This window comes from Sciurus vulgaris (genome assembly GCF_902686455.1).
Source record: "Sciurus vulgaris genome assembly, chromosome: 1".
Lineage (NCBI taxonomy): Eukaryota > Metazoa > Chordata > Mammalia > Rodentia > Sciuridae > Sciurus > Sciurus vulgaris.
In genome coordinates this window covers 177,637,852-177,662,963 of record NC_136461.1, presented here as the reverse complement: position 1 = coordinate 177,662,963, position 25,112 = coordinate 177,637,852, and the positions used below count along the sequence as shown (strand labels likewise).

General features: G+C 36.5%; 1 protein-coding gene across 1 annotated transcript in view; it reads right to left on the bottom strand.

The window, feature by feature from the left end:
* RIMS2 (regulating synaptic membrane exocytosis 2) overlaps positions 1–25,112 on the bottom strand; it is a 631,678-nt gene that overhangs the window by 500,918 nt on the left and 105,648 nt on the right. Inside the window, 2 exon segments of the mRNA XM_079106841.1 lie at positions 21,205–21,291; positions 21,691–21,723. Of these exon segments, the coding sequence (XP_078962967.1) occupies positions 21,205–21,291; positions 21,691–21,723 (120 nt within the window).

Sequence of the window (25,112 nt, the reverse complement as noted above, 5' to 3'; positions counted from 1 at the left end):
AAGAGAAAATACTCAGGTCTACATTAACAAATATGCACAGCCTTTTCATGATGAAAAGTATAAACACTAATAAAAGTATCAAAAAAGAACTAGATAACAGAAGAAATATACTGTATTTATTAATTGGCAGACTCAATATCATTAAGATTACAATTTTCTTCAAATTGATCCACTGATCCAATGCCATAAGCAATCAAACATATGATTTTTTATAGAAATTGACTTGCCAATCCTAAAATTTATGTGAAAAAGCAAAGTCATAACAGGCAAATTATATTTTTTGAAGAGAAATAAATTGAGGGACCCATACTGCCCGATTTCAAGATTTATAACAGCTATAGTTATCAAGTCAAAATAGAACTAGCAAATGATAAAGACACATACCAATGGAAAACAATAGAGGTCCAGAAATAGCCAAATATTTAAGTGATCATTAATTTTTTTACATAGGTACCAAAGTAATTCAATGGAGAAAGTCTTTTAAGCAGTGGGAAACTAAAAAGTGTTTGAAAAATCCATGGGTAAAAAATAAGTAAAAAATAAATATCAATTCATGCCTCATACTTAAAGACTTAAAAGGTATTACAGAACTAAATATAATGAATGAAACTATAAGAATTCTAGGAAAACACAAAGAAGAAAAATCTTTGTGATCTTGGGTTTAAACAAAGACATCTTAGCTAGGTTAGGTGGGGATTTAAATGTAAAACTATGGACCAGAAAGCAGTTACCAATACTGCTGAAACCTATTCCCTGTGAATTCATGGCATAATAGATGTAAATAAAATAAAATAAAGACTCCTGAACTGTAAAAATGCTTTTTCTTATTTGAAGAAGAAAACATGCAGTGGGCCAAATTCAGCTTATGTGTCGTATTTTGCCCACTTCTACATAATATGATTTCACATAGATGACATTCTGGATAAGACAAAATCAGATCAATCATTTCTTGGGAGTATAGTAAGGGGATCAACTACAAATGGCACAAGAAACTTTCAGAGAGTAAAGGAAATATTCTGTGCCTTGATTATAATAGAAGATCTATAACTGTATATATTTGCCAAAACTTATCTTAAATCAAAGGGGAGAATGTTACTGCAAATAAAATTATACCTCCAAAAAAATCTCAACTTAAAAAAAAATAGTTTCAGAGTGCTAACCTAAAGTCAGCCACTATATTAAAATAGAACTCCAGGAGACTTTTTATCTACTTAATTTCAAAGCATACTTTATTTTTTCCAACTAATGTCAATGAAAACTGTGCCACTTTTAATACACTGTTTTTGCAAGATGATCTCCAACCAGGTAAATGAATATCTGCTAACAAGCACCACTAAAGGAGGCAGAAGTCCATGAAACATGAACCAGAATGGGCATAATTTTAAGTGAAAAATAAAAGACCTCTGCATCCACACTTCTCCCACAGAGGAATCATCTTGCTGTGCATGAAAATGACAAGTATTTGCATATTTGTTCCACATTGTACATTTCCACTGCATCCTTGTGGGTATACTTCATGTCTCTCAGATACCTCTCAGTAAATGGTTAAGCACCATTGGGAGGAAGAAGGGGAAAAAAAGGGAAAATTAAAAAGAACAACACTTTCTGTTCTAAAAGCACTGGAGTGTCAGGCAAGTCACCGAAGCACACTGAAACAAAAACCAAAAGTCCAGTCAAGTGAACTGTGTTATAATTCAGTGACTATTCTTCAAGGGAAATGGAAGTACCATTTTACACATGTAGAAAAGGCCATACAAATTAGTAGCATAGCTACTGACTATGTATGCCAAAAACTAGATTAGAACTACTTAAAACCCTATTACATAAAGACTAATAATCCCTGAGACTGCAACACTATTAAGCTGTAGGATGGGATCAAATGGTCCCAGTTGCTGGAAGAAAAGTGATGGAGAAGCTGCAACCCAGATAGGACCTGAATACAATAGTTTGAGGTAATAGACTTTTGGAGAGATTTTATATATTCATCCTCCCAGTCCTATAAAATGAGATAGTCCTGGACAAAAAGGTGGGGCAGTACAGAGGCTAAACTACACTCCTCACCACAAGAAGTACATCTTCTCTTCCCTATTTATAAATAAGCAAAATTCTCTTTCTGCTTCCTTGCCCCAATCACTCTTTAACCTGATCTTACCTGGATTTCAGCCTGCTTCCTAATAATTCTCACATCCACGTACCTAAAATGGACAGATGTCTTAGTGTTCCCCTTACTTGAACTTCCAGCAATATCTGAACATATGCATCACTGCTCTTACTGCTCACTTGGTATTCATAACACTGTCTTGATTTTCTTCCTGTATCTATGGGTTTTCATTTTCTTTCAAGGTCAAACTCAGGCCCCTCTTTTCTTTATATTGTATAGCTGTTTTCTTAGGATGTTTGAGCCACACCTAATGCTTCAACTTCCACCTATATAATAAATGACTTATAAACATATATCCCCAGCTCAGATTTCTCCTCTCATCTTAAATATTCAGTTATGCACTTAATCTCTCTGTTTGAATTTCTTCATCATACCCCAAATTTAAGATGTGCAAATCTGAACTCCTCATTTTTCTATGAAACCAGATTCCCTTCCAGTGTTCTTATTTCAGTAAATGATACCACCATTCAATTATCAAGGCCTAAATCTAGAATTATACTTAAATGTCTCTCCCCACCAAATGCAAAATTTATCTATCACTAGGTCCTTTCCATTTTACCTCCTATATGTGTTTTGAATCCTTCCACTTTTCTTCATATGTACTGCCAATACTATAGGCCTTGTTACCATCAATTCACACTTAATCTAGAGAATAATCTACTGGGTAGGCTCTTCATGTCCACACTCTCTTGAATCTATTCTGTACACCATTAAAAGAAAATATTTATTGTTATCTCACTGGTGGTAGCTGTAAAGGAAAAGAAAAATCAAATGAGGACCTATAAAGCCTTATATGTAATGATGTGCCACATAATGAAACTGCATACAGAATGGTGATGCCATAAGATTATAATACAGCCTAAGGTATATAATAGACCATACCATTTTGCTTTGTGTAAATACACTCATTTGATTTTTGCACAGTGAAATCACCTAACAACACATTTTTTATAATGTATCCCCATTTTTAAATGACACATGACTGTACTGAGGCACATCCACACTATTTAACCTCAATTCTTGCACTACTTTTTTTGCCTCCTTCTTTTAAAGCCATCCCACCTTTCGTTCAATCCTTTAAACTCACCATAGTGAATCCGTTTATAGAGTCTACATCTTATACATGCTCTTGCCTCTGCCTAAAATAAATTACTACACACATATCACTCCCCTCCTGCCCCGGCCCCACCTCACTGTCTTATGTTAAGCTTTAGGTACCCAGAATAGAATTGATCATAATCTTGGTAGCACTGATCCATGCCTGGTTCCTATTGTAGTTAACAATATTGCATTGTGCCATTCACTTATTTCAACTTCTTTTTATCACTCAACATTTTTGTATTAAAATTTAAATAAACAAACTATACCTAACATATATGTTCCTTATTTTGTACAGGGAGATAGGTATTATTATCATCCCCTTATTATTCATTTTCTACATGTTATTTGGTTCATAATCACATAGCTGATAACTGGCAAAGTCAGATCCAAATTCAGTGTTACTACAGAGCTTTGCTCTTCTTCACTACAAGTGTTTCATCTAGTTCATTCACTGTAGTGGCTGCATAATCACATTATATAAATCACATTTTATTCAACCATTTCTTTATGTGAGCCCTTCATAAGTCATTACTCTATATTATTTCTATAATGACAATTTGTAAACTCACAAATTTTTCTCTGGGGTATATACACAAGACTATAATGCACTACTCAACTTAACTAAATACTTCTAAACTGCTCTCCCAAATAGTTTAGTCCACTTAGTGCACCTGCAACCAAGTAGAGGAAAGTTTCAGTTTCCACTTGTCCTTGTCATTATTATACAATTTTATAAATTTTTTCAGCCTTAATAAATATTAACTGATACCCCTTTTTGTCAGTTAATTTTTTTTAACTTTTAATGAAGTTCAGTCAATTGGACTGCCCTCCTTTTTATATCCTTTACCCAATACTTTGTATTGGGTTTCCATGTATCCTATATGTTAATCTTTTATAAGCTCCTTCAACATAGCAAATATCTTCTCCCAGTCTGCCAACTGTTCATTTTGTTAATAGTGTCCTTCATTAAACAGAAATCTTCAATTTCTCCCTTTATCATTTATGGCATCAGTGTAGGCTATTTTTAAAAAGTACTTATTTACCCCTAAGTTAGTCACAAATAATTCTATAGTTGTTCTAATAGCTTTATAATTTTGCCTCTCACAGTTAAGCTTTTAATCGATCTGAAGTTTATTTTTATACATGATGTGATGCAGGGATTTAATTTCACTCTTCTCTATACAGAGATTCTATTTTCCCAGCATCATTTATTAAATAATTCAACCTTTCTTCCACTGATTTGTGATATCAATCTATCATATACTAAGTTCCTGCATGAAGATAGCTCTGTTTTGTGGACTGTGCCTTCTACTTCATAGGTATGGTTTCTGTTCCTACTCAAGAATAACACTTGTCACAACCAAACTCCAAATATAATGAAAGGTCCAAAAGGTCTTAAATACATAAGGTTGAATGTATAACTTTCTAGAAGTCATAGTTTTCTGTAAAAGGACAGATAGTAGGTATTTTAGGTCTATGGGACATAGAGTTTCTATCACAATCTTCCACTGGGGATATAAGGGCAACCATAGATAATACATAAATAAATGAATTTGACTACATTCCAATAAAACTTTTTTTACAAAAACAGACAGCAGGCAGGACTTTACCCATAGCCCATATTTTACAGATCCCTGGTGTAGATAAAACAGACAAAGAAGTGTCCATATATTTAATCTGAAATTTTTATTTACAAAGAAATATTTGATATATACAATGATATCTGAATTTATTTAGAAGTGTTGCTGTAATGGTCAATTTCAATTGTCAACTTAATTGGATTAAGAGAAGCCAATGATTAAGAGGCTTCAGGGTGTGTCAATGAGGTGTGCTGAGGAATATTTGGCATGTGGGATAGTGAACTGAAGACTCTCTCTAAGCATGGGCAACATCGTCCAATAGGATGGTGGCTAGAATGGAATAAAACTTAGAAGAACAAGGAAGCAGCAGCAGATGCAAGCTTGATTCTTCTTGAATGGGTTCTTGATTGCTGCCATGAAGCCTGAAGATATCAGACTCTTGCTTCTTCACTCTTCCAAAGCAGCCTCTGCTAGTGATTCTCTAAGGAGTTTCTAGAAGCCTCCATCTCAGAGTAGGATAGCACCATTGATCCCTCTTGTTCTGAGGCTTCAGCCTCTTGGACTGAGCAGCTACTCTCACTCTCCAGCCTGCAGATGGCCATTGTGGACTATCCAGTTTCTGGTCATGTAAGCCAATCTAATAAATCCCCTTTTTATAATCATACTTCCTGTTGATTCTGTTCCTCTACAATAACCCTAATACAGAAACTGGTACTGAGAAGTGGAGTCATTGCTGTGACTAACCTGGCCATGTGGTTCAGAAGCTATTGGAGCTCTTTGGAGTTTGTTAGAGAGATTTTGAGATATGCATTGCAAACTGAAAATGCTTTAGATTTTCATAAGCAGACCTTAATGGTTGATTCTGGTGGGTACTCAGAAGACGAGAATGCCAATAGGACTGTGGACAGTGAAGACAGAACTCAAGAGGAAAAGGAGGACACTATTGGAATTTGGAGTAGAGGCTATTTAAGTTATGTTCTAGCTGAGAAGTTGTCTCTATTTTGCCCATGTTCTGAGATGTTCTGTGAAGCCAATTTTAAAAAGCAAAGGGACTTCAATCTGGCAGAAGAAATGTCTAGGCAGCATAGCATTCAGGAAGTGGCATGAGTATTGCTGGCGGCTTTTAGCCAAGTTTATTGTGATATTCAAGAGTCAAAAGCAGAGTAGAAAAATCTGAAAAACGTGGACATGACAGGCCAAAATTAGACTGGGCCTAAGGAAATTGCACTTGTTAAACACATTACCATTACCACTACTAAGGAAATGCTAAAGACTGCCCAGAGACAATGAGAAAAAATGACTTGAAGGAATTTCAGGAGCTGGCAAGACCACACCCATTTCCAACTCAAAGAAGTAAAAGTAAAAATTCTCTTGGGAAGAGACTAGTGGGGTACAATTCTTGTACAAAGGGGCCTAGAAAGTTTTTCAACATGCTCAGCTATCCAGGCACTCAGAGGCTGCTGCAGCCAGGATCCCTGAAGGCTTTGGAAGAGGGTGTCAGAGCATCTTGCTCTCAGCTTGCCCAGACAATCAGTCCAGCACTCACTGGGTTTCCAGGGCCAGCTCAGACTGCCACTGGCTGGGACTTGATACCAGCCCAATCCCTGACTCCCTCCACAATATGGCATCTGCCAATCCCTTGGTCCCATTGGTTTGACAATCAACAGGACCTTCTGGGTGCCCAATCCCCAATCTCTCAACCACTCCCTACCTACCAACTTGGCCCAATGCCTGAAGCTCTCAATGCCTGGTCCTGATTCACCCAATACAAAACAGCTCTCTACAACAGGCATACAGGTCCTGGCACTCAGCCCTTAGGACCTGGGGAGAGAGGAGAGGTGTCTGATTGGGAAGTCAAAAGGGCAGGGGCAAGAGAGATACAGTTTAGAGACTGAATTAGAGACCAGCATTATGGGGTCCCCAAGAGACAGAAGAGGCTAAGATCAGGCCCCTACATGACACAAGCAGACCCCAAAGGAGATTCCTGGGGTACAGTCTTTCAATGGAGACTGGCAACTGCCATACCCCACATCCAAGACTAACCCTCCCACCCTAGTAACCCTCATCTTCCTGAGGGTGGAGATACAAGCAAACTCCAGACAACTGCATCAATCAGATGAGAAGGGAAGCAGAGAACCTGTTGAAACCCAACAGAAATGATTGTTCAATTTTCCTTTGGATTGTTTTTTCTTATTCTGCTCACACATCCCACCATTTTTTAAATGAGCTACTTTTCATGTAACAGGCTAATGAGGACTGGGATGTCTGAATAGTGCATTACAGTTTTTTGGGTTTTTTTTTTTTTTTTTTTTTTTTTTTGGTGTGTGTGTGTGCGTGTGTGTGTGTGCGCGCACGTGTGTGTGTGTGGTGCTGGGGATTGAACCTAGGGCCTTGTGCATGCAAGGCAAGCACTCTATCAACTGAGCTATATCCTCAGCCCTGTATTACAGTTTTACTGTACATCCTTTTATTTTTACTTTTTTTTCTTTTGCTTTTCTCTTTTTCTCTTATTATTATTTTTAATCTTTTTCCTTCTCTCTCCCTTCTTTTCTTTCTTTTAAACTCTTTCTCTATATTTTCCTTTCACTTATCTGTTTCCCCAGACACTGTTTCTCTCTTTTCTCCTGCTCACAGCCAACTTCTATTGATTCCTCTTTCACTCTTCCCATGATTTAATACTTCTATCTACCCCCCCCCCGCCTCATAAACATCACATCCTATACCACCCCTGTTCTTTGTCTACCACTAGAAATTATATATCCTCCGGCAATAATTAAACATATCCTATCTGTTTATTGTGACAAAACTATAAACCCCTTAACAGGCACTCTTTGGTTTATGACCGCGTATTGTTTGAATTGGTTGCTGTTAATATTGATCTCGCACTTAAAGGCAAAGTATTGGAAATATGCAGGGGCACTATAAGTCTACAGGGTAGAAACTGTAATACCTCAGATACACACTGCTAGAGGGGAAGGCACATGAACAACATGAAAAAACAAGGGGAGAAAGCACCCCAAACAAACCGAGATGCTTCAATAATAAAACGATTAGCAATATAGTAGAACAAATGTCAGAGGAGTTCATAATATACATAAACTGATCTGCAAAGTAAAGGATAATGTAAGAGAACAAATACAGATAGAAAAAGATCACTTCAATGAAGAGATAAGAAACCAAATTCTGAAGAAAAAAAAAAAACAGAATAAACCAAATTAAAAATTTAATAGAAACATCACCAACAGAACAGATCACTTGGAAGACAGAACCTCAGGCAATGAAGACAAAATATATAATTTTAAAAATACAGTTGACCACACAGTAAAGATGGTAAGAAACCATGAACAGAACTTCTAATTCACTCCTATACTTCAGTGATGAATTCACTGAAAGAGAACTTAGGAAAACTACCCAATTTGCAAGAGCCTCAGAAAAAATAAAATATTTGGGAATAACCTAACAAAAGAGGTGAAAGACCTCTACAATGAAAACTACAGAATACTAAAGAAAGAAACTGAAGAAGAATTAGAAGATGGAAAGATCTCCCATGCTCTTGGATAGGCAGAATTAACATTGTCAAAATGACCATACTATTATAAAAGTATTATACAGATTAAATGCAATTCTATTAAAATCCCAATGACATTCTTCATACAAATAGAAAAATCAATCATGAGATTCATTTGGAAAAAACAAGAGATCCAGAATAGTCAAGGCAATCCTTAGCAAGAAGAGTGAAGCAGGAGGCATCACAATACCAGACCTTAAACTATACTACAGAGCTATAGTAACAAAAACAGCACGGTACTGATACCAAAACAGACCTGTAGACCAATGGTACAGAATAGAAGACACAGAGACAAACCCATAGAAATACAATTATCACGTACTAGACAAAAGTGCCAAAAGCATACACTGGAGAAAAGATAGCCACTTCAACAAATGGTGATGGTAAAATTGGAAATCCACGTAAAACAAAATGAAATTCAACCCTTATCTCTCACCCTGCACAAAACTCAACTCAAGAGGATCAGAGACCCTGTGCCTAATAGAATAAAAAGTCGGCCCAAATCTCCACTATGTCAGCTTAGGTCCTGACTTCCTTAACAGGAGCCCTAAAACACAAGAAATAAAATCAAGAATCAATAAATGCAATGGATTCAAACTAAAAAGCTTCTTCTCAGCAAGAGAAGAATCAATAATTTAAAGAGAGAGCCTACAGAGTGGGAGAAAATCTTTACTACCTGCACATCAGATAGAGCACTAATCTCCAGGATATTTAAAGAACTCAAAAAACTTAACACCAAAAAAGCAAATAACCCAGTCAATAAATGGGCTGAAGAACTGAACAGACACTTCACAGAAGAAGATATACAATCGGTCAACAAATACATGAAAAAATGTTCAACATCTCCACCAATTAGAAAAATGCAAATCAAAACTACTCTAAAGATTTAAAGATTTCTTCTCACTCCAGTCAGAAAAGCAATTACAAAGGATGTAAGCAACAATAAGTGCTGACGAGGATGGGGGAAAAGGGTACACTCTGCTGGTGGGACTGCAGATTGGTGCAACCACTCTGGAAAGCAGTATGGAGATTCCTCAGAAAACTTGGAATGGAACCACTATTTGAACCAGTTATCCCACTCCTAATTTTATAACCAAAGAATTTAAAATCAGCATACTACAGTGACACCACCACATCATTGTTTATACCAGGCCAATTCACAATAGCTAAACTATGGAACCAATCTAGATGCCCTTCAGCAGATGACTGAATTAATAAAATTGGTACATATACACAATGAAATATTACTCAGCCTTAAGTAAGAATGAAATTATGGCACTTGCAAGTAAATGGATGGAACTAGAGAATATGCTAACTGAAATAAGCCAAACCCAAAAAACCAAAGGTCAAATGTTTTCTCTGATAAGCAGATGCTTATCAATAATGGGAGAGGGATAGGGAAGAACGGAGGAACACTGTATTGGGCAGAGGAGAGTGAAGGGAGGAGAGGGGAGGGGGTGATGGGTGGGTTGGATGGTGGAATAAAATGGACATTACTACACTATGTACATGTATGATTGTATGAACTATGTGTCTCTGCATCATGTACAGCCAGAGTAAAGAGAAGTTATGCCCCATTTGTGTACAATGAGTTAAAAAGCATTCTGCTATCATGTATAACTAATTAGAGCAAATTAAAAAAAAAAAAAAAAAAAAAAGGAAGGCCTGGGAGGCCAGGAAAGTGCAGCAGGGTCAAAGTCCCTGTGAGCAGCCCCTGAGGAGAAAGCCTAAGCTTCAGTAAGACTTCTGAGATTAAGAAATGCCAGGGACATCATCCTAGGAAAGTTGCAGGAATTGAGCAGAGACAAGTCAACACAAATGCCACTTGGGCTGCAACCAACAAGGTCATAGGAGTGGAGCCCTTTGGACAGAACATAGTGATGCCATGTGCCCCAGATGTCAGATGTGGAGCTACAGGACTTGTTCACCCAGATAGGTTTTAGTCTTGCTTTTGTCCTAGCCCTTCTTTCTATGTCCCTATTTGTCTGAATACATTTATATATTGGATACTTGTATATTGCTTCTAATTTTACAGGACCTCACAATGTGAGATTGCCTTGTGCCTCAGAGAAGACTTTGGACTAGAACTCTGAGCAATCTTCAGACTGTTGAGACTATGGGGACTCTTGGGAATGGACTAAAAGTATTTTGCATTGTGAGATGGTTGTGAATTTTGGGGGGACCAGGGGTGTAATGTTATGTTTGGATGTGAGGTGTCCCCCAAAAGCTCACATGTGAGACAATGTGAGAAGGTTCAGAGGAGGAATGATTGGGTTATGAGAGCCTTAACCCAAACAGTGAATGAATCACCTGATGAAATTAATTGAGTGGCAGCTAAAGACAGGTGATGTGAGGCTAGAGGAGGTGGGCAATGGGTGGCATGGCTTTAGGGTATATATTTTATCTGGCAAGGAAAGATTCTCTCTCTCTCTCTCTCTCTCTCTCTCTCTCTCTCCTCTCTCTCTCTCTCCTCTCTCTCCTCTCTCTCTCCCAATCACAATGTAAGCTGCTTCCATCTGCCACATTCTTCCTCTGTGATGTTTGGCCTCACCTTGATCCCTAAGGAATGAACCTGACTGCCTATGGACTGAGACCTCAGAAACAGGAAGCCCCCAGATAACCTCTTCTCCTCTACAATTGTGCTGGTCAGGTCTTTTAGTCACAGTGGTGAAAAAACTAACTAAAATAATTGCTTTTTCCGCTTTCTTATCTCAGAAAGCTTTCTCATCCAAATTTTTCAGATCTTCTACATTAATGTCTCCATTACCATTAAAGCAACTCATTGAATTTCATATTTTCCAAACTAAATTTTCTTTAATTATCATTGACTTGTGTGAGATAATGAAGTCTTAAAATCATGTTTACTGCTATTCCTGGAATTTTTTTCCCTAGGCACACAGTTTTGTTATTGTTGTTCCACATGTGTATTTTCATGATCTCCACAAGCTAAATGCATTGTATTTGTTTATTTCAAACACTTGCCGTTGTGAGGTCATATCCTGCAACTTTCTAGATTGCTATTTCTTTTCAGAAAAGAAATTGAGGGCCATGCGTGGTGGTGCACACCTGTAATCCCAGTGGCTCAAGAGGCTGAGGCAGGAGGATCACAAGTTCAAAGGCAGCCTCAGCAAGAGCAAGGCACTAAGCAACTTAGTGAGACCCTTTCTCTAAATAAAATACAAACTATCAGTAATGTGAAGTGAGAGTCTACAGAGTGGGAGAATATCTTTGCCACTCATACTTCAGATAGAGTGCTAATTTCCAGAATCTATAAAGAAAAAAAAAAAAAACTCTACACCAAGAATACAAATAATTCAATCAACAAATGGGCTAAGGAAATGAACACACACTTAACAGAAGAAGATGTACAAGCAATCAACAGATATATGAAAAAATGTTCAACATCTCTAGTAATAAGAGAAATGCAAATCAAAACTACCCTAAAATTTCATCTCACCCCAATTAGAATGGCAATTATCAAGAACACAAGCAACAATAGGTGTTGGCGAGGATGTGTGGAAAAGGTACACTCATACATTGCTGGTGGGGTTGCAAATTAGTGCAGCCACTCTGGAAAGCAGTATGGAGATTCCTCAGAAAGCTTGGAATGGAACCACCATTTGACCCAGCTATCCCACTCCTTGGCCTACACCCAAAGGACTTAAAATCAGCATACTACAGAGATACAGCCACATCAATTTTCATAGCTGCTCAATTCACCATAGCCAGATTGTGGAACCAACCTAGATGCCCTTCAGTTGATGAATGGATAAAGAAACTATGGCATATATATACAATGGAATATTACTCTGCCATGAAGAATGATAAAATTATGGCAATTGCAGGCAAATGGATGAAATTGGAGAATATCATGCTAAGTGAGATAAGCCAATCTCAAAAAACTAAATGACGAATGATCTCACTGATAAGCGGATGAGGACATATAAGGGGGGGTAGGAGGGGTTAGCGTTAAGTTTAGAGTTAGGTTTAGGGTTAGGGATAAGGAAGGTGGTAAGAATGGAGGAAGGAAGGACTGTACAGTGGGAAAAGAGGGGTAGGAGGAGTGTGGGGGAAGGGGAAAAAATAACAGAATGAATCAAACAACATTGCCCTATGTAAATTTATTTATTTTAATTAAAAATATATATATACATTAAAATAAATAAATAAAAACTCAGGACAATTGGCATAGTCCTCAGGATTCCCTTTGTTAAAGAAGGAATCCAACAAGTAAATAGACCTTTGATAAAATAATTAGAAATACACAACTTTTTTCATAATAAATTAAGCCATTTGGAAATATTACTCAACCATAAAGAAGAATGAAATTATGGCATTTTGCAGGTTAAGGATGGAACTATGGAATATCATGCTAAGTGAAATAAGCCAATCCCCAAAAAGCAAAGGCCAAATGTTCTGATTTGTGGATGCTCACCAAAACAAGGGAGGTTGAGGAGGGGAATAATAGAAATAGATTGGACTATAAGAGAATAACAAAAAGAAGGGATGGGAATAGGAAAAGACAATAAAAATCAATTGGTCGTAACTTTTCTAGCCTTGAATTGGTATACACAAACAGGGTACTCCATATCCTGTACTACCACAAGGGGTGGGAACCTAATAGAAAAGTTATGCTTTACATATGTGTATTCTGCCAAAATACATTCTACTGTCATGTATAACTAAAAATAAATAAAATAAAATAAAATAAATAAATAAAATACAAAATAAGGCTGGGAATGTTGCTTAGTGGACAAGAGCCCCTGAGTTCAATCCCCAGTATCAAAAAGAAAAAAAGAAAGAAAAGAAATTGAGGGCTACTCAATAGATTTATAAGGACTCCAAAAGGAGGAACTTCTCACCAAGTAGAGTAGCACACTTCTTTAATCCCAGCAACTCAGAAGGTTGAAGCAGGAGGATTGCAAGTTCAAGGCCAGCCTTGGCAACTTAGGGAGACACTAAGCAACTTAGCAAGACCCTATCTCAAAATAAAAAATAAAAGGGATAGGGATATAGCTTAGTAATAAAGAGCCCCTGAGTTAAAATCCTAGTACCAATAAATAAATAAAATATTTTTTTAAAAATCAACTTCTTTATCTTAAAGGGATGACTTCAGGGGAATAAAATCCAAATATCCCAGGGTATATAATACTTTGGCTTTATAACTGGTTATGATATCTCTGGTAAAATGGGTCTGTCTCTTTGTTCTTCTTGTAGAAGCTTTTACTATTCATAAATCTTTTTCCTTCCATATGAATCTTGTAATCCTTTTATCCAGCTTTTGTTGAAAGTGCAATACATTCATAGACTCCTCATGGAGTCCATTGGTAGATCTGTATTTCAACTTTATGAGCTTCCTTTGTAATTGCTTGTATTTACCTTTTATCTTTTAAGAAGACATTTATAGGTTTCACAGGATTGTCAAAGGAATTCATATAGAAACAGATTAAGGCCCTCTGTAAGATATTTCCAGGGGGGAAATATCTTTTCCCCTGGAAAATTATTTTCAGGGGGAAAATAATTCCCCAACAATTTCATAAAACTAACATAACCATAACACTTTCTACTTTTCACTTCCATAACTCTATATTATTCTCACTGTACCTCAATATCACTTCCTTGGGAAGATACTCCTTAACATTTCTGTTTAGGTCAAATCCATCCATTAAATATTTTCAAAGCATCATAGTACACTGCATTCATCAGAGTTGAACTTTTTTCATATATGTGACTATCTGATTATATTTAACTCTGTAATTAGAAAATGTAATTCATTAAGATTATTGTGTGTTTCTTAGTGACTAGCTTAATAAAGGGCCCATAGCCAAAGTCTCAATAAATTCTTACTGAATGTACGAATTAATGAATAATGTATTGTATATGTTTTATTTAATAGGTAGTGAAGCAAAACTATAAAATTGAATATGATTCAGTTCTTGTCATTAGTAAAATAAGATAGACATGTATAAATATTAGACAATTATAAAACAAGTCATTTGAAACATATGTTAAATAAATAAAAGAAAAACTACTAAAGCATAAAGAAAAGAAGCATTAATTGAGAATGGCATAGGCATAACTTCATAAAGGAAGGACAGTTTTTAGTTTTTAAACATCTTGTCCTTGAAGAATAGGCAAAATTATGATAGGTATCAAATGAGGAAAGATTTTCAGCCTCAAGTATTTCATATGCAAGCATAAAAACAGATCAAAAATCAGGAAACTGAACATATTCTCACTTGGAATAAGATATGCATAAGGGAACAAGGAAAAAAGGAAATAAAATAGAAGAAGCTGGAAAGGCAGCTTGAAGGAGAACACCTTGAATTCCATGCTAAGGATTATTTCCCATATTACCTGATGTCTGGCTTAATTTTTTACAGTATAAGTTAGAGAAATTAGTAATATATTACTGAGAAATATTACAAAACTATCCCAAATAAATCAAACATTTCATTGCTTTTAGACCAACAATATATCTCAAAAAACACATTTGAAGTATTGTACAAAACAAATAACCATATTGAAAAGTTACATGAAAGGAACTAATGTTTTCTTTAATATTTTTAAACAAATGTCTTTGCTTCTTTGTTTTATTATGTCACCATAATTAACTCCAAAAGGAAATTAAATTGAGGTAAATTTCATCTTAAAAAAATAGATGACCACTGGATAGTGAATCTTTGGGGCTGAAATTATTATTTCATTCACAAATATGAAATAATCCTGATGTTAGAGGTTGAGATTTTAAAAAGTAAAAATACTATTGTAGAATATTATTAGAGAATGATTCACCCTCAATATATAGATACCACTTCCTGACTCCAAGAGGAAACTGTATATCATCACTTCTCTGAAATTTGCTTCTTGAAGAAAATTATTTAACAAACTCAATTCTAAATTTAGTAGAAAATTCATTTTGAGTCCATTCTTATGATTCTACTTTCAACTGTTTTCTGCTTAATCAAAATAAAATACTTCCTTGAAGAAGACATTATGGAGTAAAACACTTTTATATACTGCTGTGATCTTAATCTTTTAAAAAATTTTATATATATATATATAAAGAATACATCACAGTATTTACATGTTTTACAATTTATATGAATTTAATTATACTTCATATCATTTGATGTGGTTAACCATAAACCTTGAATTATTTCATTATGCACAGAGGGATATCACTTCTCTGTGGTGTTCTGTTTGAAACACTTTTTCTCCTTCTCTTGGCTAGATACAGAGGCATCAAAACATCAAATGGTAAGGCATGATCAACAAATAGTACATGTAGCATTACCAATTAAATAACAAGCTGGAGATATAGAGATGCTGACATAGTAATAGCTTTAATATTTGAAAATATTTTTAATTAGCTGAAGTACTTTAGTTTCACAAGTAACTATAAATTCTCCTTCAAGGTAATTGACAACAATAATAATGGCATCAGAATGTAAATGGCAGTACTACTAAGACCAAGAAATTAGAAATAATCTCAAATATCTATCACTATAAAACAGATAAAAAAAATTGTAGTATATTCAGATACTAGAATATCAAACATCAATGAGAATGAATGAAAAACTACATGCAACATATAATAGAATATCACAAACATTATGTTATACAAAATAATACAGACTAAATAGACTACATTTTGTATGATTCCACTTGTGAAAAAACTAAATAAAAACAGGCAAAATAATGATGCTACATAGAAAATAGCATGCTAGATAGAAGTCAGAATAAGTTAGTCTTAGGGATGGAAGGTAGTCCTCCAGGAAAGAAGCATGAGGCATTCTAGAGGGGGTCCTAATATTTGTATTCTTGATCTTGGTGCTAATTTCACTGTATAACAATTCAATGAATTACACACTTTCGGTTTATGTACTTTTCATTAAAAACATTATGTTTTCATAAAAACTTAGCAAGAAGTATTTTCCTTCTTTTAAGAATTTTTCTAAAAAGCATTTGTGAACAAAAAAATCTGTCATTATTTTATTTATTTATGCTGCCTTGAGCCACTGGGAACTTAAGGTGGTTCTAAGGTAACAGAGGAAGTCAATTCTAGATTGTTCATACTGAAGCATTGTACCTGAAAACATCTATGTGCAGGAAACTGGCCTTCACCACTTCACAACTCCATATCACAATGCTTTGACCAATCAAGAACCAATAAGATGTACATAGCTTATATGAAAAACACCTTGTAGCCATATTATCCTCGGTCTTCAGAAAGACAGAAATATCAAATAGATTTCTAAAATTAAAATTTAACAACATTCTCAAAAGTCCTTCAATTTCTATTATCTTAAGCTTTCAAAACAATAACATCAACACTTTTGGAGATGCTTCTGCTCTCAATCCTTGTGAATTAATAAGAGGTTTCCCCATGTGTTTTAAATTTTCACCTCTGACTCTAGATCTGGTCTATTGCAAGCTAATATAAGTAATTACAGCAAAGGAATCACTGTGATACATTGTCTTATCATTAACAGATACAAGCAGTCTTTTAAAAACATCCTTATAAGCAACTCTCTATGACCTAAAATCTTCTGGAAGAAACATGAAAGAAAAACTGCCCTAGACTCTTGACAGAAAAGACTATAATAAGTCATGTTAACAATTATTACTTCACTAAAAGCTCCAAAAGGTTGATCCTCAGAGTCACATGTCACAACTAAAAAGAAGCCAATCCTTTTCTCTGGGCTGTTACAAATCACTCCAACTAGAAACCTTAAGCTGGAATTTTCAGAATCCTCCAAAAACACATGATCTTTGGAAAAAACAGCTAACCAATGACTCAGAAAAAGCCTTCACCCAAGAACAAATGAGAATTGATTTTTTGAAATCTCTGCTCCTCCTTTTTAAGATTCTTTTGTTTAGTTTTAATTTTATTTTCTATTGTACATTGGCACCTGTGTTAGTTTTTTATCCCCAGGACAAATACCTGAGAAAAACAACTTACAGGAGGAAAAACGCAGTTTGGCTCACAGTTTCAGAGGTTTCAGTCCATGGCCAACTGGCTCCATTGCTTTGGACCTGAGTAAGGCAAAACATCATAGCAAAGGGGTGTAGTAGAAGAAAGCTGCTCATATCATGGCAGTCAGAGAACAGAGAGAGATGGGTGGAGAACAAAAAACCCTTTCAGGAATGCTCCCAGTACATACTTTCTCTAATCATGCTCCACCACCTAGTTTCTACCATCTCCTAGTAGTCCTTTCAGCTATCAATGGGTTAATCCACTGATAAGGTTAGAGCCTCCATAATCCAATCACTTCTCAAAGCTTCACCTCTGAACACTGTTGGATTTGGGTTCAAGTCCCCAACACATAAGACTTTGAGGGGCATTGTAGATCCAAACCATAACATTCAACTTGTGGCCCCCAAATTCTCACGCCCATCATACAGTGCAAAAATGCATTGAGTCTATCACCTAGAGTCCCCATAGTCTTAATGATTCCAGCATTGCCCAAAAGTCCAAGTCCAAAGTCTCCAGAGACTCAAGGCAAACTCAGCCCCTATGAAAAAAAAAAAAAAAAAAAAAAACAATAAAAAAAGCAAGTAACACACTTCCAACATATAATTGCACATTGAAAAAAAGGCGGGGGGGGAATAGTAGAATAGAAAGAAAAGACAGGACCAAATCAAAATGAAAACCCACATCCAGTATCCAGGGCACACAGTGGCAAGATGTGGATCGCAATGGGTTGGTACAGGACTTGCACTTATGGCCCTGCCAGTTGCAGCCCACAAGGCCTCTCTCTTGGCTAGCTCTGCTCTTTACCTTCAGGTTTCCTCAGTAGATGTTCCTTGTTCCTAACATCTCTTACTTCTTGGTGTCTCCAATGCAGCTTTGGCTTCACTCTTACAGCTTCATGCATTGCCCTCTCAGAGGTTGCCCATAGGAATTCTGACCCTGACATACATTATCAGTCCTCCTAGGCCCTTCTTTAACATCTTGGTGGGAACCTCCATGACCTCTTAACTCTTGAATTCTTCATGCCTGCAAAACCACCAATGTGGATGACACTAAGGTACGCTGCCAGCAGGCGCAGTAATACAGCCCACTTGTATCACTGCTGCAGTGGCTTCTGAGTGCCAGGTCAGCACAGTGAAACAAATACTGGGGAGAAAATTGCCTAGGTGATCACATCTAAGCAGGGTTCCCCAGTAATCTTTTCTCAAAGTCTTTTAAATGAGTTTTCACTTTTATAACTTTAGCCTGAAATGGATAGTATCTTACTGATTCCTGAGATGCCTTCAAAGTATCTTTCCTATTATTCAGGTGCAAAACACTCTCTCTCTCTCTCTCTCTCTCTCTCTCTCTCTCTCTCTCTCTCTCTCTCTCTCTCTCTCTCTCTCTCTCTCTCTCTCTGTGTCTGTGTGTGTGTACTGGTGAATGAACCCACAGGCACTGTCACCACTGAGCTACATCCCCAGCTTCGCCTTTTTGGATTTTTCTTTTCTTTTGTTTTTGAGGCAGGGTCTCACCAAGTTGACCAGACTGATCTCAAAACTTGTTATATTCCTGCCTCAGTCTCAAGTTGCTAACTTACAGACATGTGCCACCATGCTCAGCTTCCAGTCTCTTTAATAGCATTAGCTTCTTCAAAAACTATACCTCCTTTGCCCCATTTTGTACTCCCCCTTCTGGTCAGACTGCAAGTTTTTTTTAATCTTTCTGCTCTGCTTTTTGCTGCTGGTTATCACCATAAACCTGGCTAAAAACCACCAGCAATACCAAGGCCACTACTTGAATACTGTACTGACTTGAAATTTCCTCCACCAGATTAATTCCACCACCTTTCAATTTAGCCTCATACAAAGGACATGGATAAAATGTAGACCAGTTCTTTCCCTAAATGTAATATTTGTGGCCTCTAGTCCAATTCCCAGTAGTATCCTCATTCCCATCTGAAACCTCGTAAGAACAGTCTACATTCCTGTTGGCATTCTGGCCTTCTGAACTCACACCAGAATGCTATATCGCTGTACTTGTGATATTCTAAGCCTTCTCTATACTGCATCTTCAAACTTTTCCAAATTCGTCTCACAAACCAGTTCCAAAGGTTTCTGAACCACATGGTAGGTATAATCACAGCAATGACCCTACTTGTCATATCAATTTTCCATATTAGTTAGCTTTCCATCACTGTGACAAATACCTGAGAAAAATTACTTATAGGAGAAAAGATTGATTTTTGGCTCACAATTTCAGAGGTTTCAGTTCGCTGTTAGCTGATTCCATTGTTTTGGGCCTGAGGTGAAGCAGAACATCATGGTAGGAGGGTGTAGTGGAAGAAAGCTGCTCAGCTTATGGCAGCCAGGAAGCAGAGAGAGAGAGAGGAAAAGACCAGGGACAAGAAAAACTTTTCCAGGGCATGGCCCCAGTGACCAGCTTCTTCCAACCAGGCCCCAATGCTTACAGTTTCCAACACCTCCCAGTAGTCCATTCAACTATGAATGGATTAATTCACTGATAAGGTCAGAGCCTTCAAGATCCAAACACCTCCCAAAAGCCCCACCTCTGAAAACTGTTGTTTTGGGAACCAAGCTTTCAACACTTGAGACCTTAGGGGACATTCCAGACCTAAGTCATCACAGAATCCCTAGTGATTAACAAAAAGTTTCTCATATTTTCACCATAATTGCTCTTAATCTTTAGTTTTTTTCATTGGCACCAAAGATAAGGAAAAAATCTACCTGCAATCCCACTGATAAAAATAACTATTTCTTGAAACACTGCAAATGGCAAATTCCCTTCCTGAGGACACTTTTATATTTGAATTATCTTCATATTATTAATCCTAACCTTCAGCCTTAAAAAATTAGACCTTGATCCTAATCATTAAAGCATTTTAATAGAACCAATGGTACTAAGGATAACTAATAACCTTGTTGCAATAGGTATTCCTCAGGCAAATCTCAACTTCGGGCATTCTGAAATTTCCATCCAAGCAAATAAATGAGAATCAAATATAAACTAACTATGGTGGATATTACTACTGCTCACTATAAAAGAGCTTGCCTCTATTCCTGAGAAAATGGGAAGACATTCTAGATTTCCTTGCACTTAGTTAAGAACCCTGTGATAAATCTGGGTCAATAGGGTGTAAGCAAAAGTGACCTGTTACTTCTCCCTTACACAATTTTGGAATAAGTGTGAGTCGCGAACAACTTTTAAAGGAATATTTTTAAATCAAAAAGAAGTACAATTAATGTGTTTTTAATGTTTCAGGTCAATGTGAAAATAAATTATTATATTTCCCAAATCATACTTTATAGCCTAAAAATGTTCAGTGAAACAAGATTCAGGGGTCAAATAAGTTTACTATATAGTATATGTCTTAATATACTTGAAGTATATTTAAGGTCTCAGAATTATTAGGATAAAGAAGTCTGTTTAACTTTTTTAAAACAACCTTTCCAAAATGATTTGACCAAAGATTGAATTTAGGGGTTAGTACCTTTTTAATGTCTTCTGGAACACAGTTGAAAACAGCACATTCTGGAATACACTGCATTATTGGAGAAAGATGTTTTACTGGACAGATATGGTTTTACATTATTTATATTAAAATTGGGAGAATTATCTCTTCCTTTTTACTATCCTATAATAATTTTTTTTTTTTTTAGATTTTCAGGGAATAATTAAAGAAGAAACATTGAAATTTACCCTAACAATTTTCCTACGTATGGGCATACTATTCTATTCCAAGGGCAGTATTTTAGTTAATACTCTTCAATATGTTATACTATCAGTTATAATAGTCTATATAGAGTAGCTTACTTACGTCTGGGGTTCCTTTTCATTTTGTTGTTTTTGCTGGGGCTGAAGAACGTTATTTACCAGTTCAGTGATCCCACTAAAGGGAAACCACCTGTTTAAATAAGCAAATAATGTAACTGAATAACCAAATGAATAACAATGTAGATTAGATGTTTTCTTATCCATAACAATAAAAATACACAGGCACAAAAGCTACAGCCAATGGAAATGTGAGCTCCAATTATCATCCAGGCAATCAGAATATAGAGAAATCAAGTTTGAACACTTAACCAGTCCACAAGCAGGCAGCAAAAAACTACATCCAATCACTATGTGGATGAAGTAAGAAGCTGCAGGCAGCTCTCTTACAAGCCAGAGAGTCAGAAAGCAGAAGACACACTAGCTGCAGCCTATCCAGTATTAGTGTAAGCTAATACCATCAAAGGTGCAGGAAGCAGAATGTGGCAGAAGTACAGAAGTTAAGTCTACTGCACTCAATATATTTACTTACTGTGTCGGTTGTGGTTTGTGTTCTTCTTTGACCCTAAAAAGATAAGTTTGCACAACTGAGTGCACTGTACTAGGAAAAAATTTCTCTCTACAGATTTTGTGGTCATATATAATGGACATGAAAAACTATGGTTATTACATATAAAAACTTAGTGCTTCACTGTCTATAGGAATTATACATTTCAATCAATTTTATAGAAAAAAAAGAGAAGTTAAATCATTGATTCTTATATTAAAATTATAATGCTGTTTTAAAACAACATTTAGTCCTAAAGTTTTCTGCATATTTTTATTCTCACTGAAGTTTTTAAAATAAATCTTTTGGGGCACTATATTAAACAAATGTATATTTAGTTACCTGAAAATAGACTTTTTTTTTTTGCTTTCTAAATTTCTTCCTTAATATAATTGAAATAAAGGCATAAATATTTTAAATAAAAATAGAATTTTATGAATCAATTTTTTAAAGCCTTAAAAATGGATTTTTTATGCTTAAAGGAGTAAATAAATGAATTGGGGAAATATGTATCCAGTCTCTTCAATAAAAGTAGCTCTTAAAGTATGTTGAATTTAAAATATTTATAAGTTAAATTATTCATAACTATACCATAATGAAAATGAATATAAAGCTTTGTTTTCAGTCCTACAGTATTCAACAGTCTTATCCAAAACCATATACAGAAAAAAATCCTGCTAATTCTGAGATAAGAAATAATCTTTATATTGCCAAATCTATGAAATCATGGTCAGAAACTGAGCCATACCTAGGCATTCAAATCATTATATATATGATATGAACAAACAAATATTCCCAACTAAAAATAAAAACAAAAACAAATTCCACCTCATGTGGTACCCTTACTGAGTCAATCTTGGGATTACTGTTATTCACTCCTTGTTCTATTCTTTTATTAAAGTTAAATTAGTCATTCTGCATAACTACTAGTGTACATACTATTTTCACAATATTCAGGAAATGGAGGGCAAACTAGACCAATATAGAACACTGGATAGCAAAACAAAATAGGACTGGATATTTAAAAGTTAAAGAAGGATTATGCACAGAGTAGTGAAGACTCTGAAATTCAGCTTCCAATAATTTGCCTAGGACTGGTCATAAGAAGTACATTTATGACTCAACAATCTAATCTGTTCATTAGCTTTCTCTTTCTTAATGACTAAGAATTAGTAACTAAACCTGGTCACCAACTGGGACTTTCATTAATTAGTAAGTTATAGCAATCATGTAAATTAAATCTTCTCTTTAGATTGAACTTTTTTTTTACAGTATTTCTTTTTTAAATGACATAAGCAATAAATTAAAATTCATACCATTATATATTTTTGTGTAGCAATGAATTAATATAATTGGTAACTATATACCTCTGTATAAACCATAAAAGAATATAATGTATTCTCTGCATAAACTTCAGAGTGAAAGTTATATCCCAGAGCAAAAAAAAATCACATAATTTATTATTTAAATATAGTCACATAATGGATTAATAAGATTTACTTATCACCAAATATCATAGAAGTGATCAAACACAAGAAAGCCATAGTGAGGGATCCAAGATGGCAGACTAGAGGGAGGCTGCCTTGTTGAGGGCCGTCTTGGACAAGATGGCGCCTGGCAGTGAGCCAAAGGGCACTGGATACCAAAATAAGGAAGTAACCAAAAAGGTTGCTTGACTACTAGTGCCTTGGAGACTTATGACGTGTTAAAGCCAGGCTCTAGGATTGGCTATCTGATATCATGCCGCGCGTGGACAGCTCGTGATCCATATAGTGCTATGCTGACATTCCTCTGCATGCTCTCCTGCGTGAGAGAAAGCTTTGCTATAATTGGCTGATAAGCTAGGAGCCTGGGGGAGGAGAGAGGGAGAGGGTAGAAGAAGGGAGATAGTGGCAGAACAAAGGAGGCAGGAAAACAGGGAGGACGCAATAAATCTCGTCAACTAAAGATTCGTGGTGTCTCCTTTCTCCGCGCCGGTTTCGCTGGACGGAACACTGCATTCCTTGTCACTCCGTAACTCCGGTTTCAAGCAGAGGATATCTGTTTCTTGGTGAGGCAGTTTTTGCTGCATATCGATTCCCTGGTGTTTACCCCATTTGTCTGCTGTGAAGACCTGCAGTCTGCCAGCATATCAACGCCTTTTTTGAGTGCAGATTGCTCACTGTCAGGCGCCTATCATCCACCATTTGCCTGCCTCTGGACGGTCCATCACCTGCCTTACACATATCCATCACCAAATGCACGAGGTTCACCTCCCGATCATCTGACAACAGTCAGCAAACTGATTGCCGACACCAGTGGAGCACCAGCTGCCTGCTGTTACCTGGAAGTTCACTGTCACAGTACCTGCAGGTTTGATTACACGTGGCTGCCGCCATTTTGAGACAACAGCCAGGCCCCATAGGACCCCTGGACGATCTGACTGAGTCCCGTCTCCAGGATCCCTCAGCCTGACTGATCACTCCCTGCCTCTGGGGCCCTCACATCGACTGACTGCTCCCTGACACAAGGACCCCCAGACCAACTGACTGCGCCCTATCACTGGGACCCCAGACTGACTGATTGCACCCAGCCTCCAGGATCCCACAACCACACCAAACACACCAGACCTCCAGGACCCCTGCCTGACCAACCACATCCTGCTTCCAGGACCTCCAGCTGACCACGTCCTCACCCTGAGCTGCAGCTCCCCATTTGCCACCACATTTCGAAGCCAGAGCGGCCATCTTTGATAATCCTGGAAGTCGAAGCTCCGATCTTTAGGTGGGGCAAATCCCATCCTGCGACGCCTGCTGGAGGCTTGAAGCTCATTGTCAGGTACCTCTCATGCATCAGGCTACTAAACACTGGGAGGTTCCATTACTATATGACCATTATACTGTAGATTTTCTTTTTTCTCCTTATAGAAAAAATTAAAGTTTTTATTTCTTTACTTTTCTTGCTCTCTTTTCCTTTGTTTACCTGTTCCCTCGGAGTCTCTTTCTCCCTTTTTTTCATGCTAACATCCAATTTCTTTTGATTACACTCTCACCCTTTCTATTATCTAGAACTTATGTATAATCTTTTCTTATCCCATTAACAGCCACATTTTACATCCCTCTGCATCCTCTTTGTCCTCCATTAGAAACTGCAGACTTTATTGCAAATCTCTTTGTTTTATTGAAGATAATATTTTAACTCATTCTGTTTATTATGACAATTTTGTTATTGTCCTCATACAGGCTATTTGGTCTAGGATTGCATAGTGTCTGAATTGGGCACTGCTAATATTCATCTTCCCTTAAAGAAAGGGTTTTGGAAACCTATAGGGCCACTATAAGCCTATAGGGGGAAAACTGCAATACCCCAGATCTGCACTGCTAGAGGGGAAGATACATGAACAACATGAAAAAACAAGGGAAGAAAAT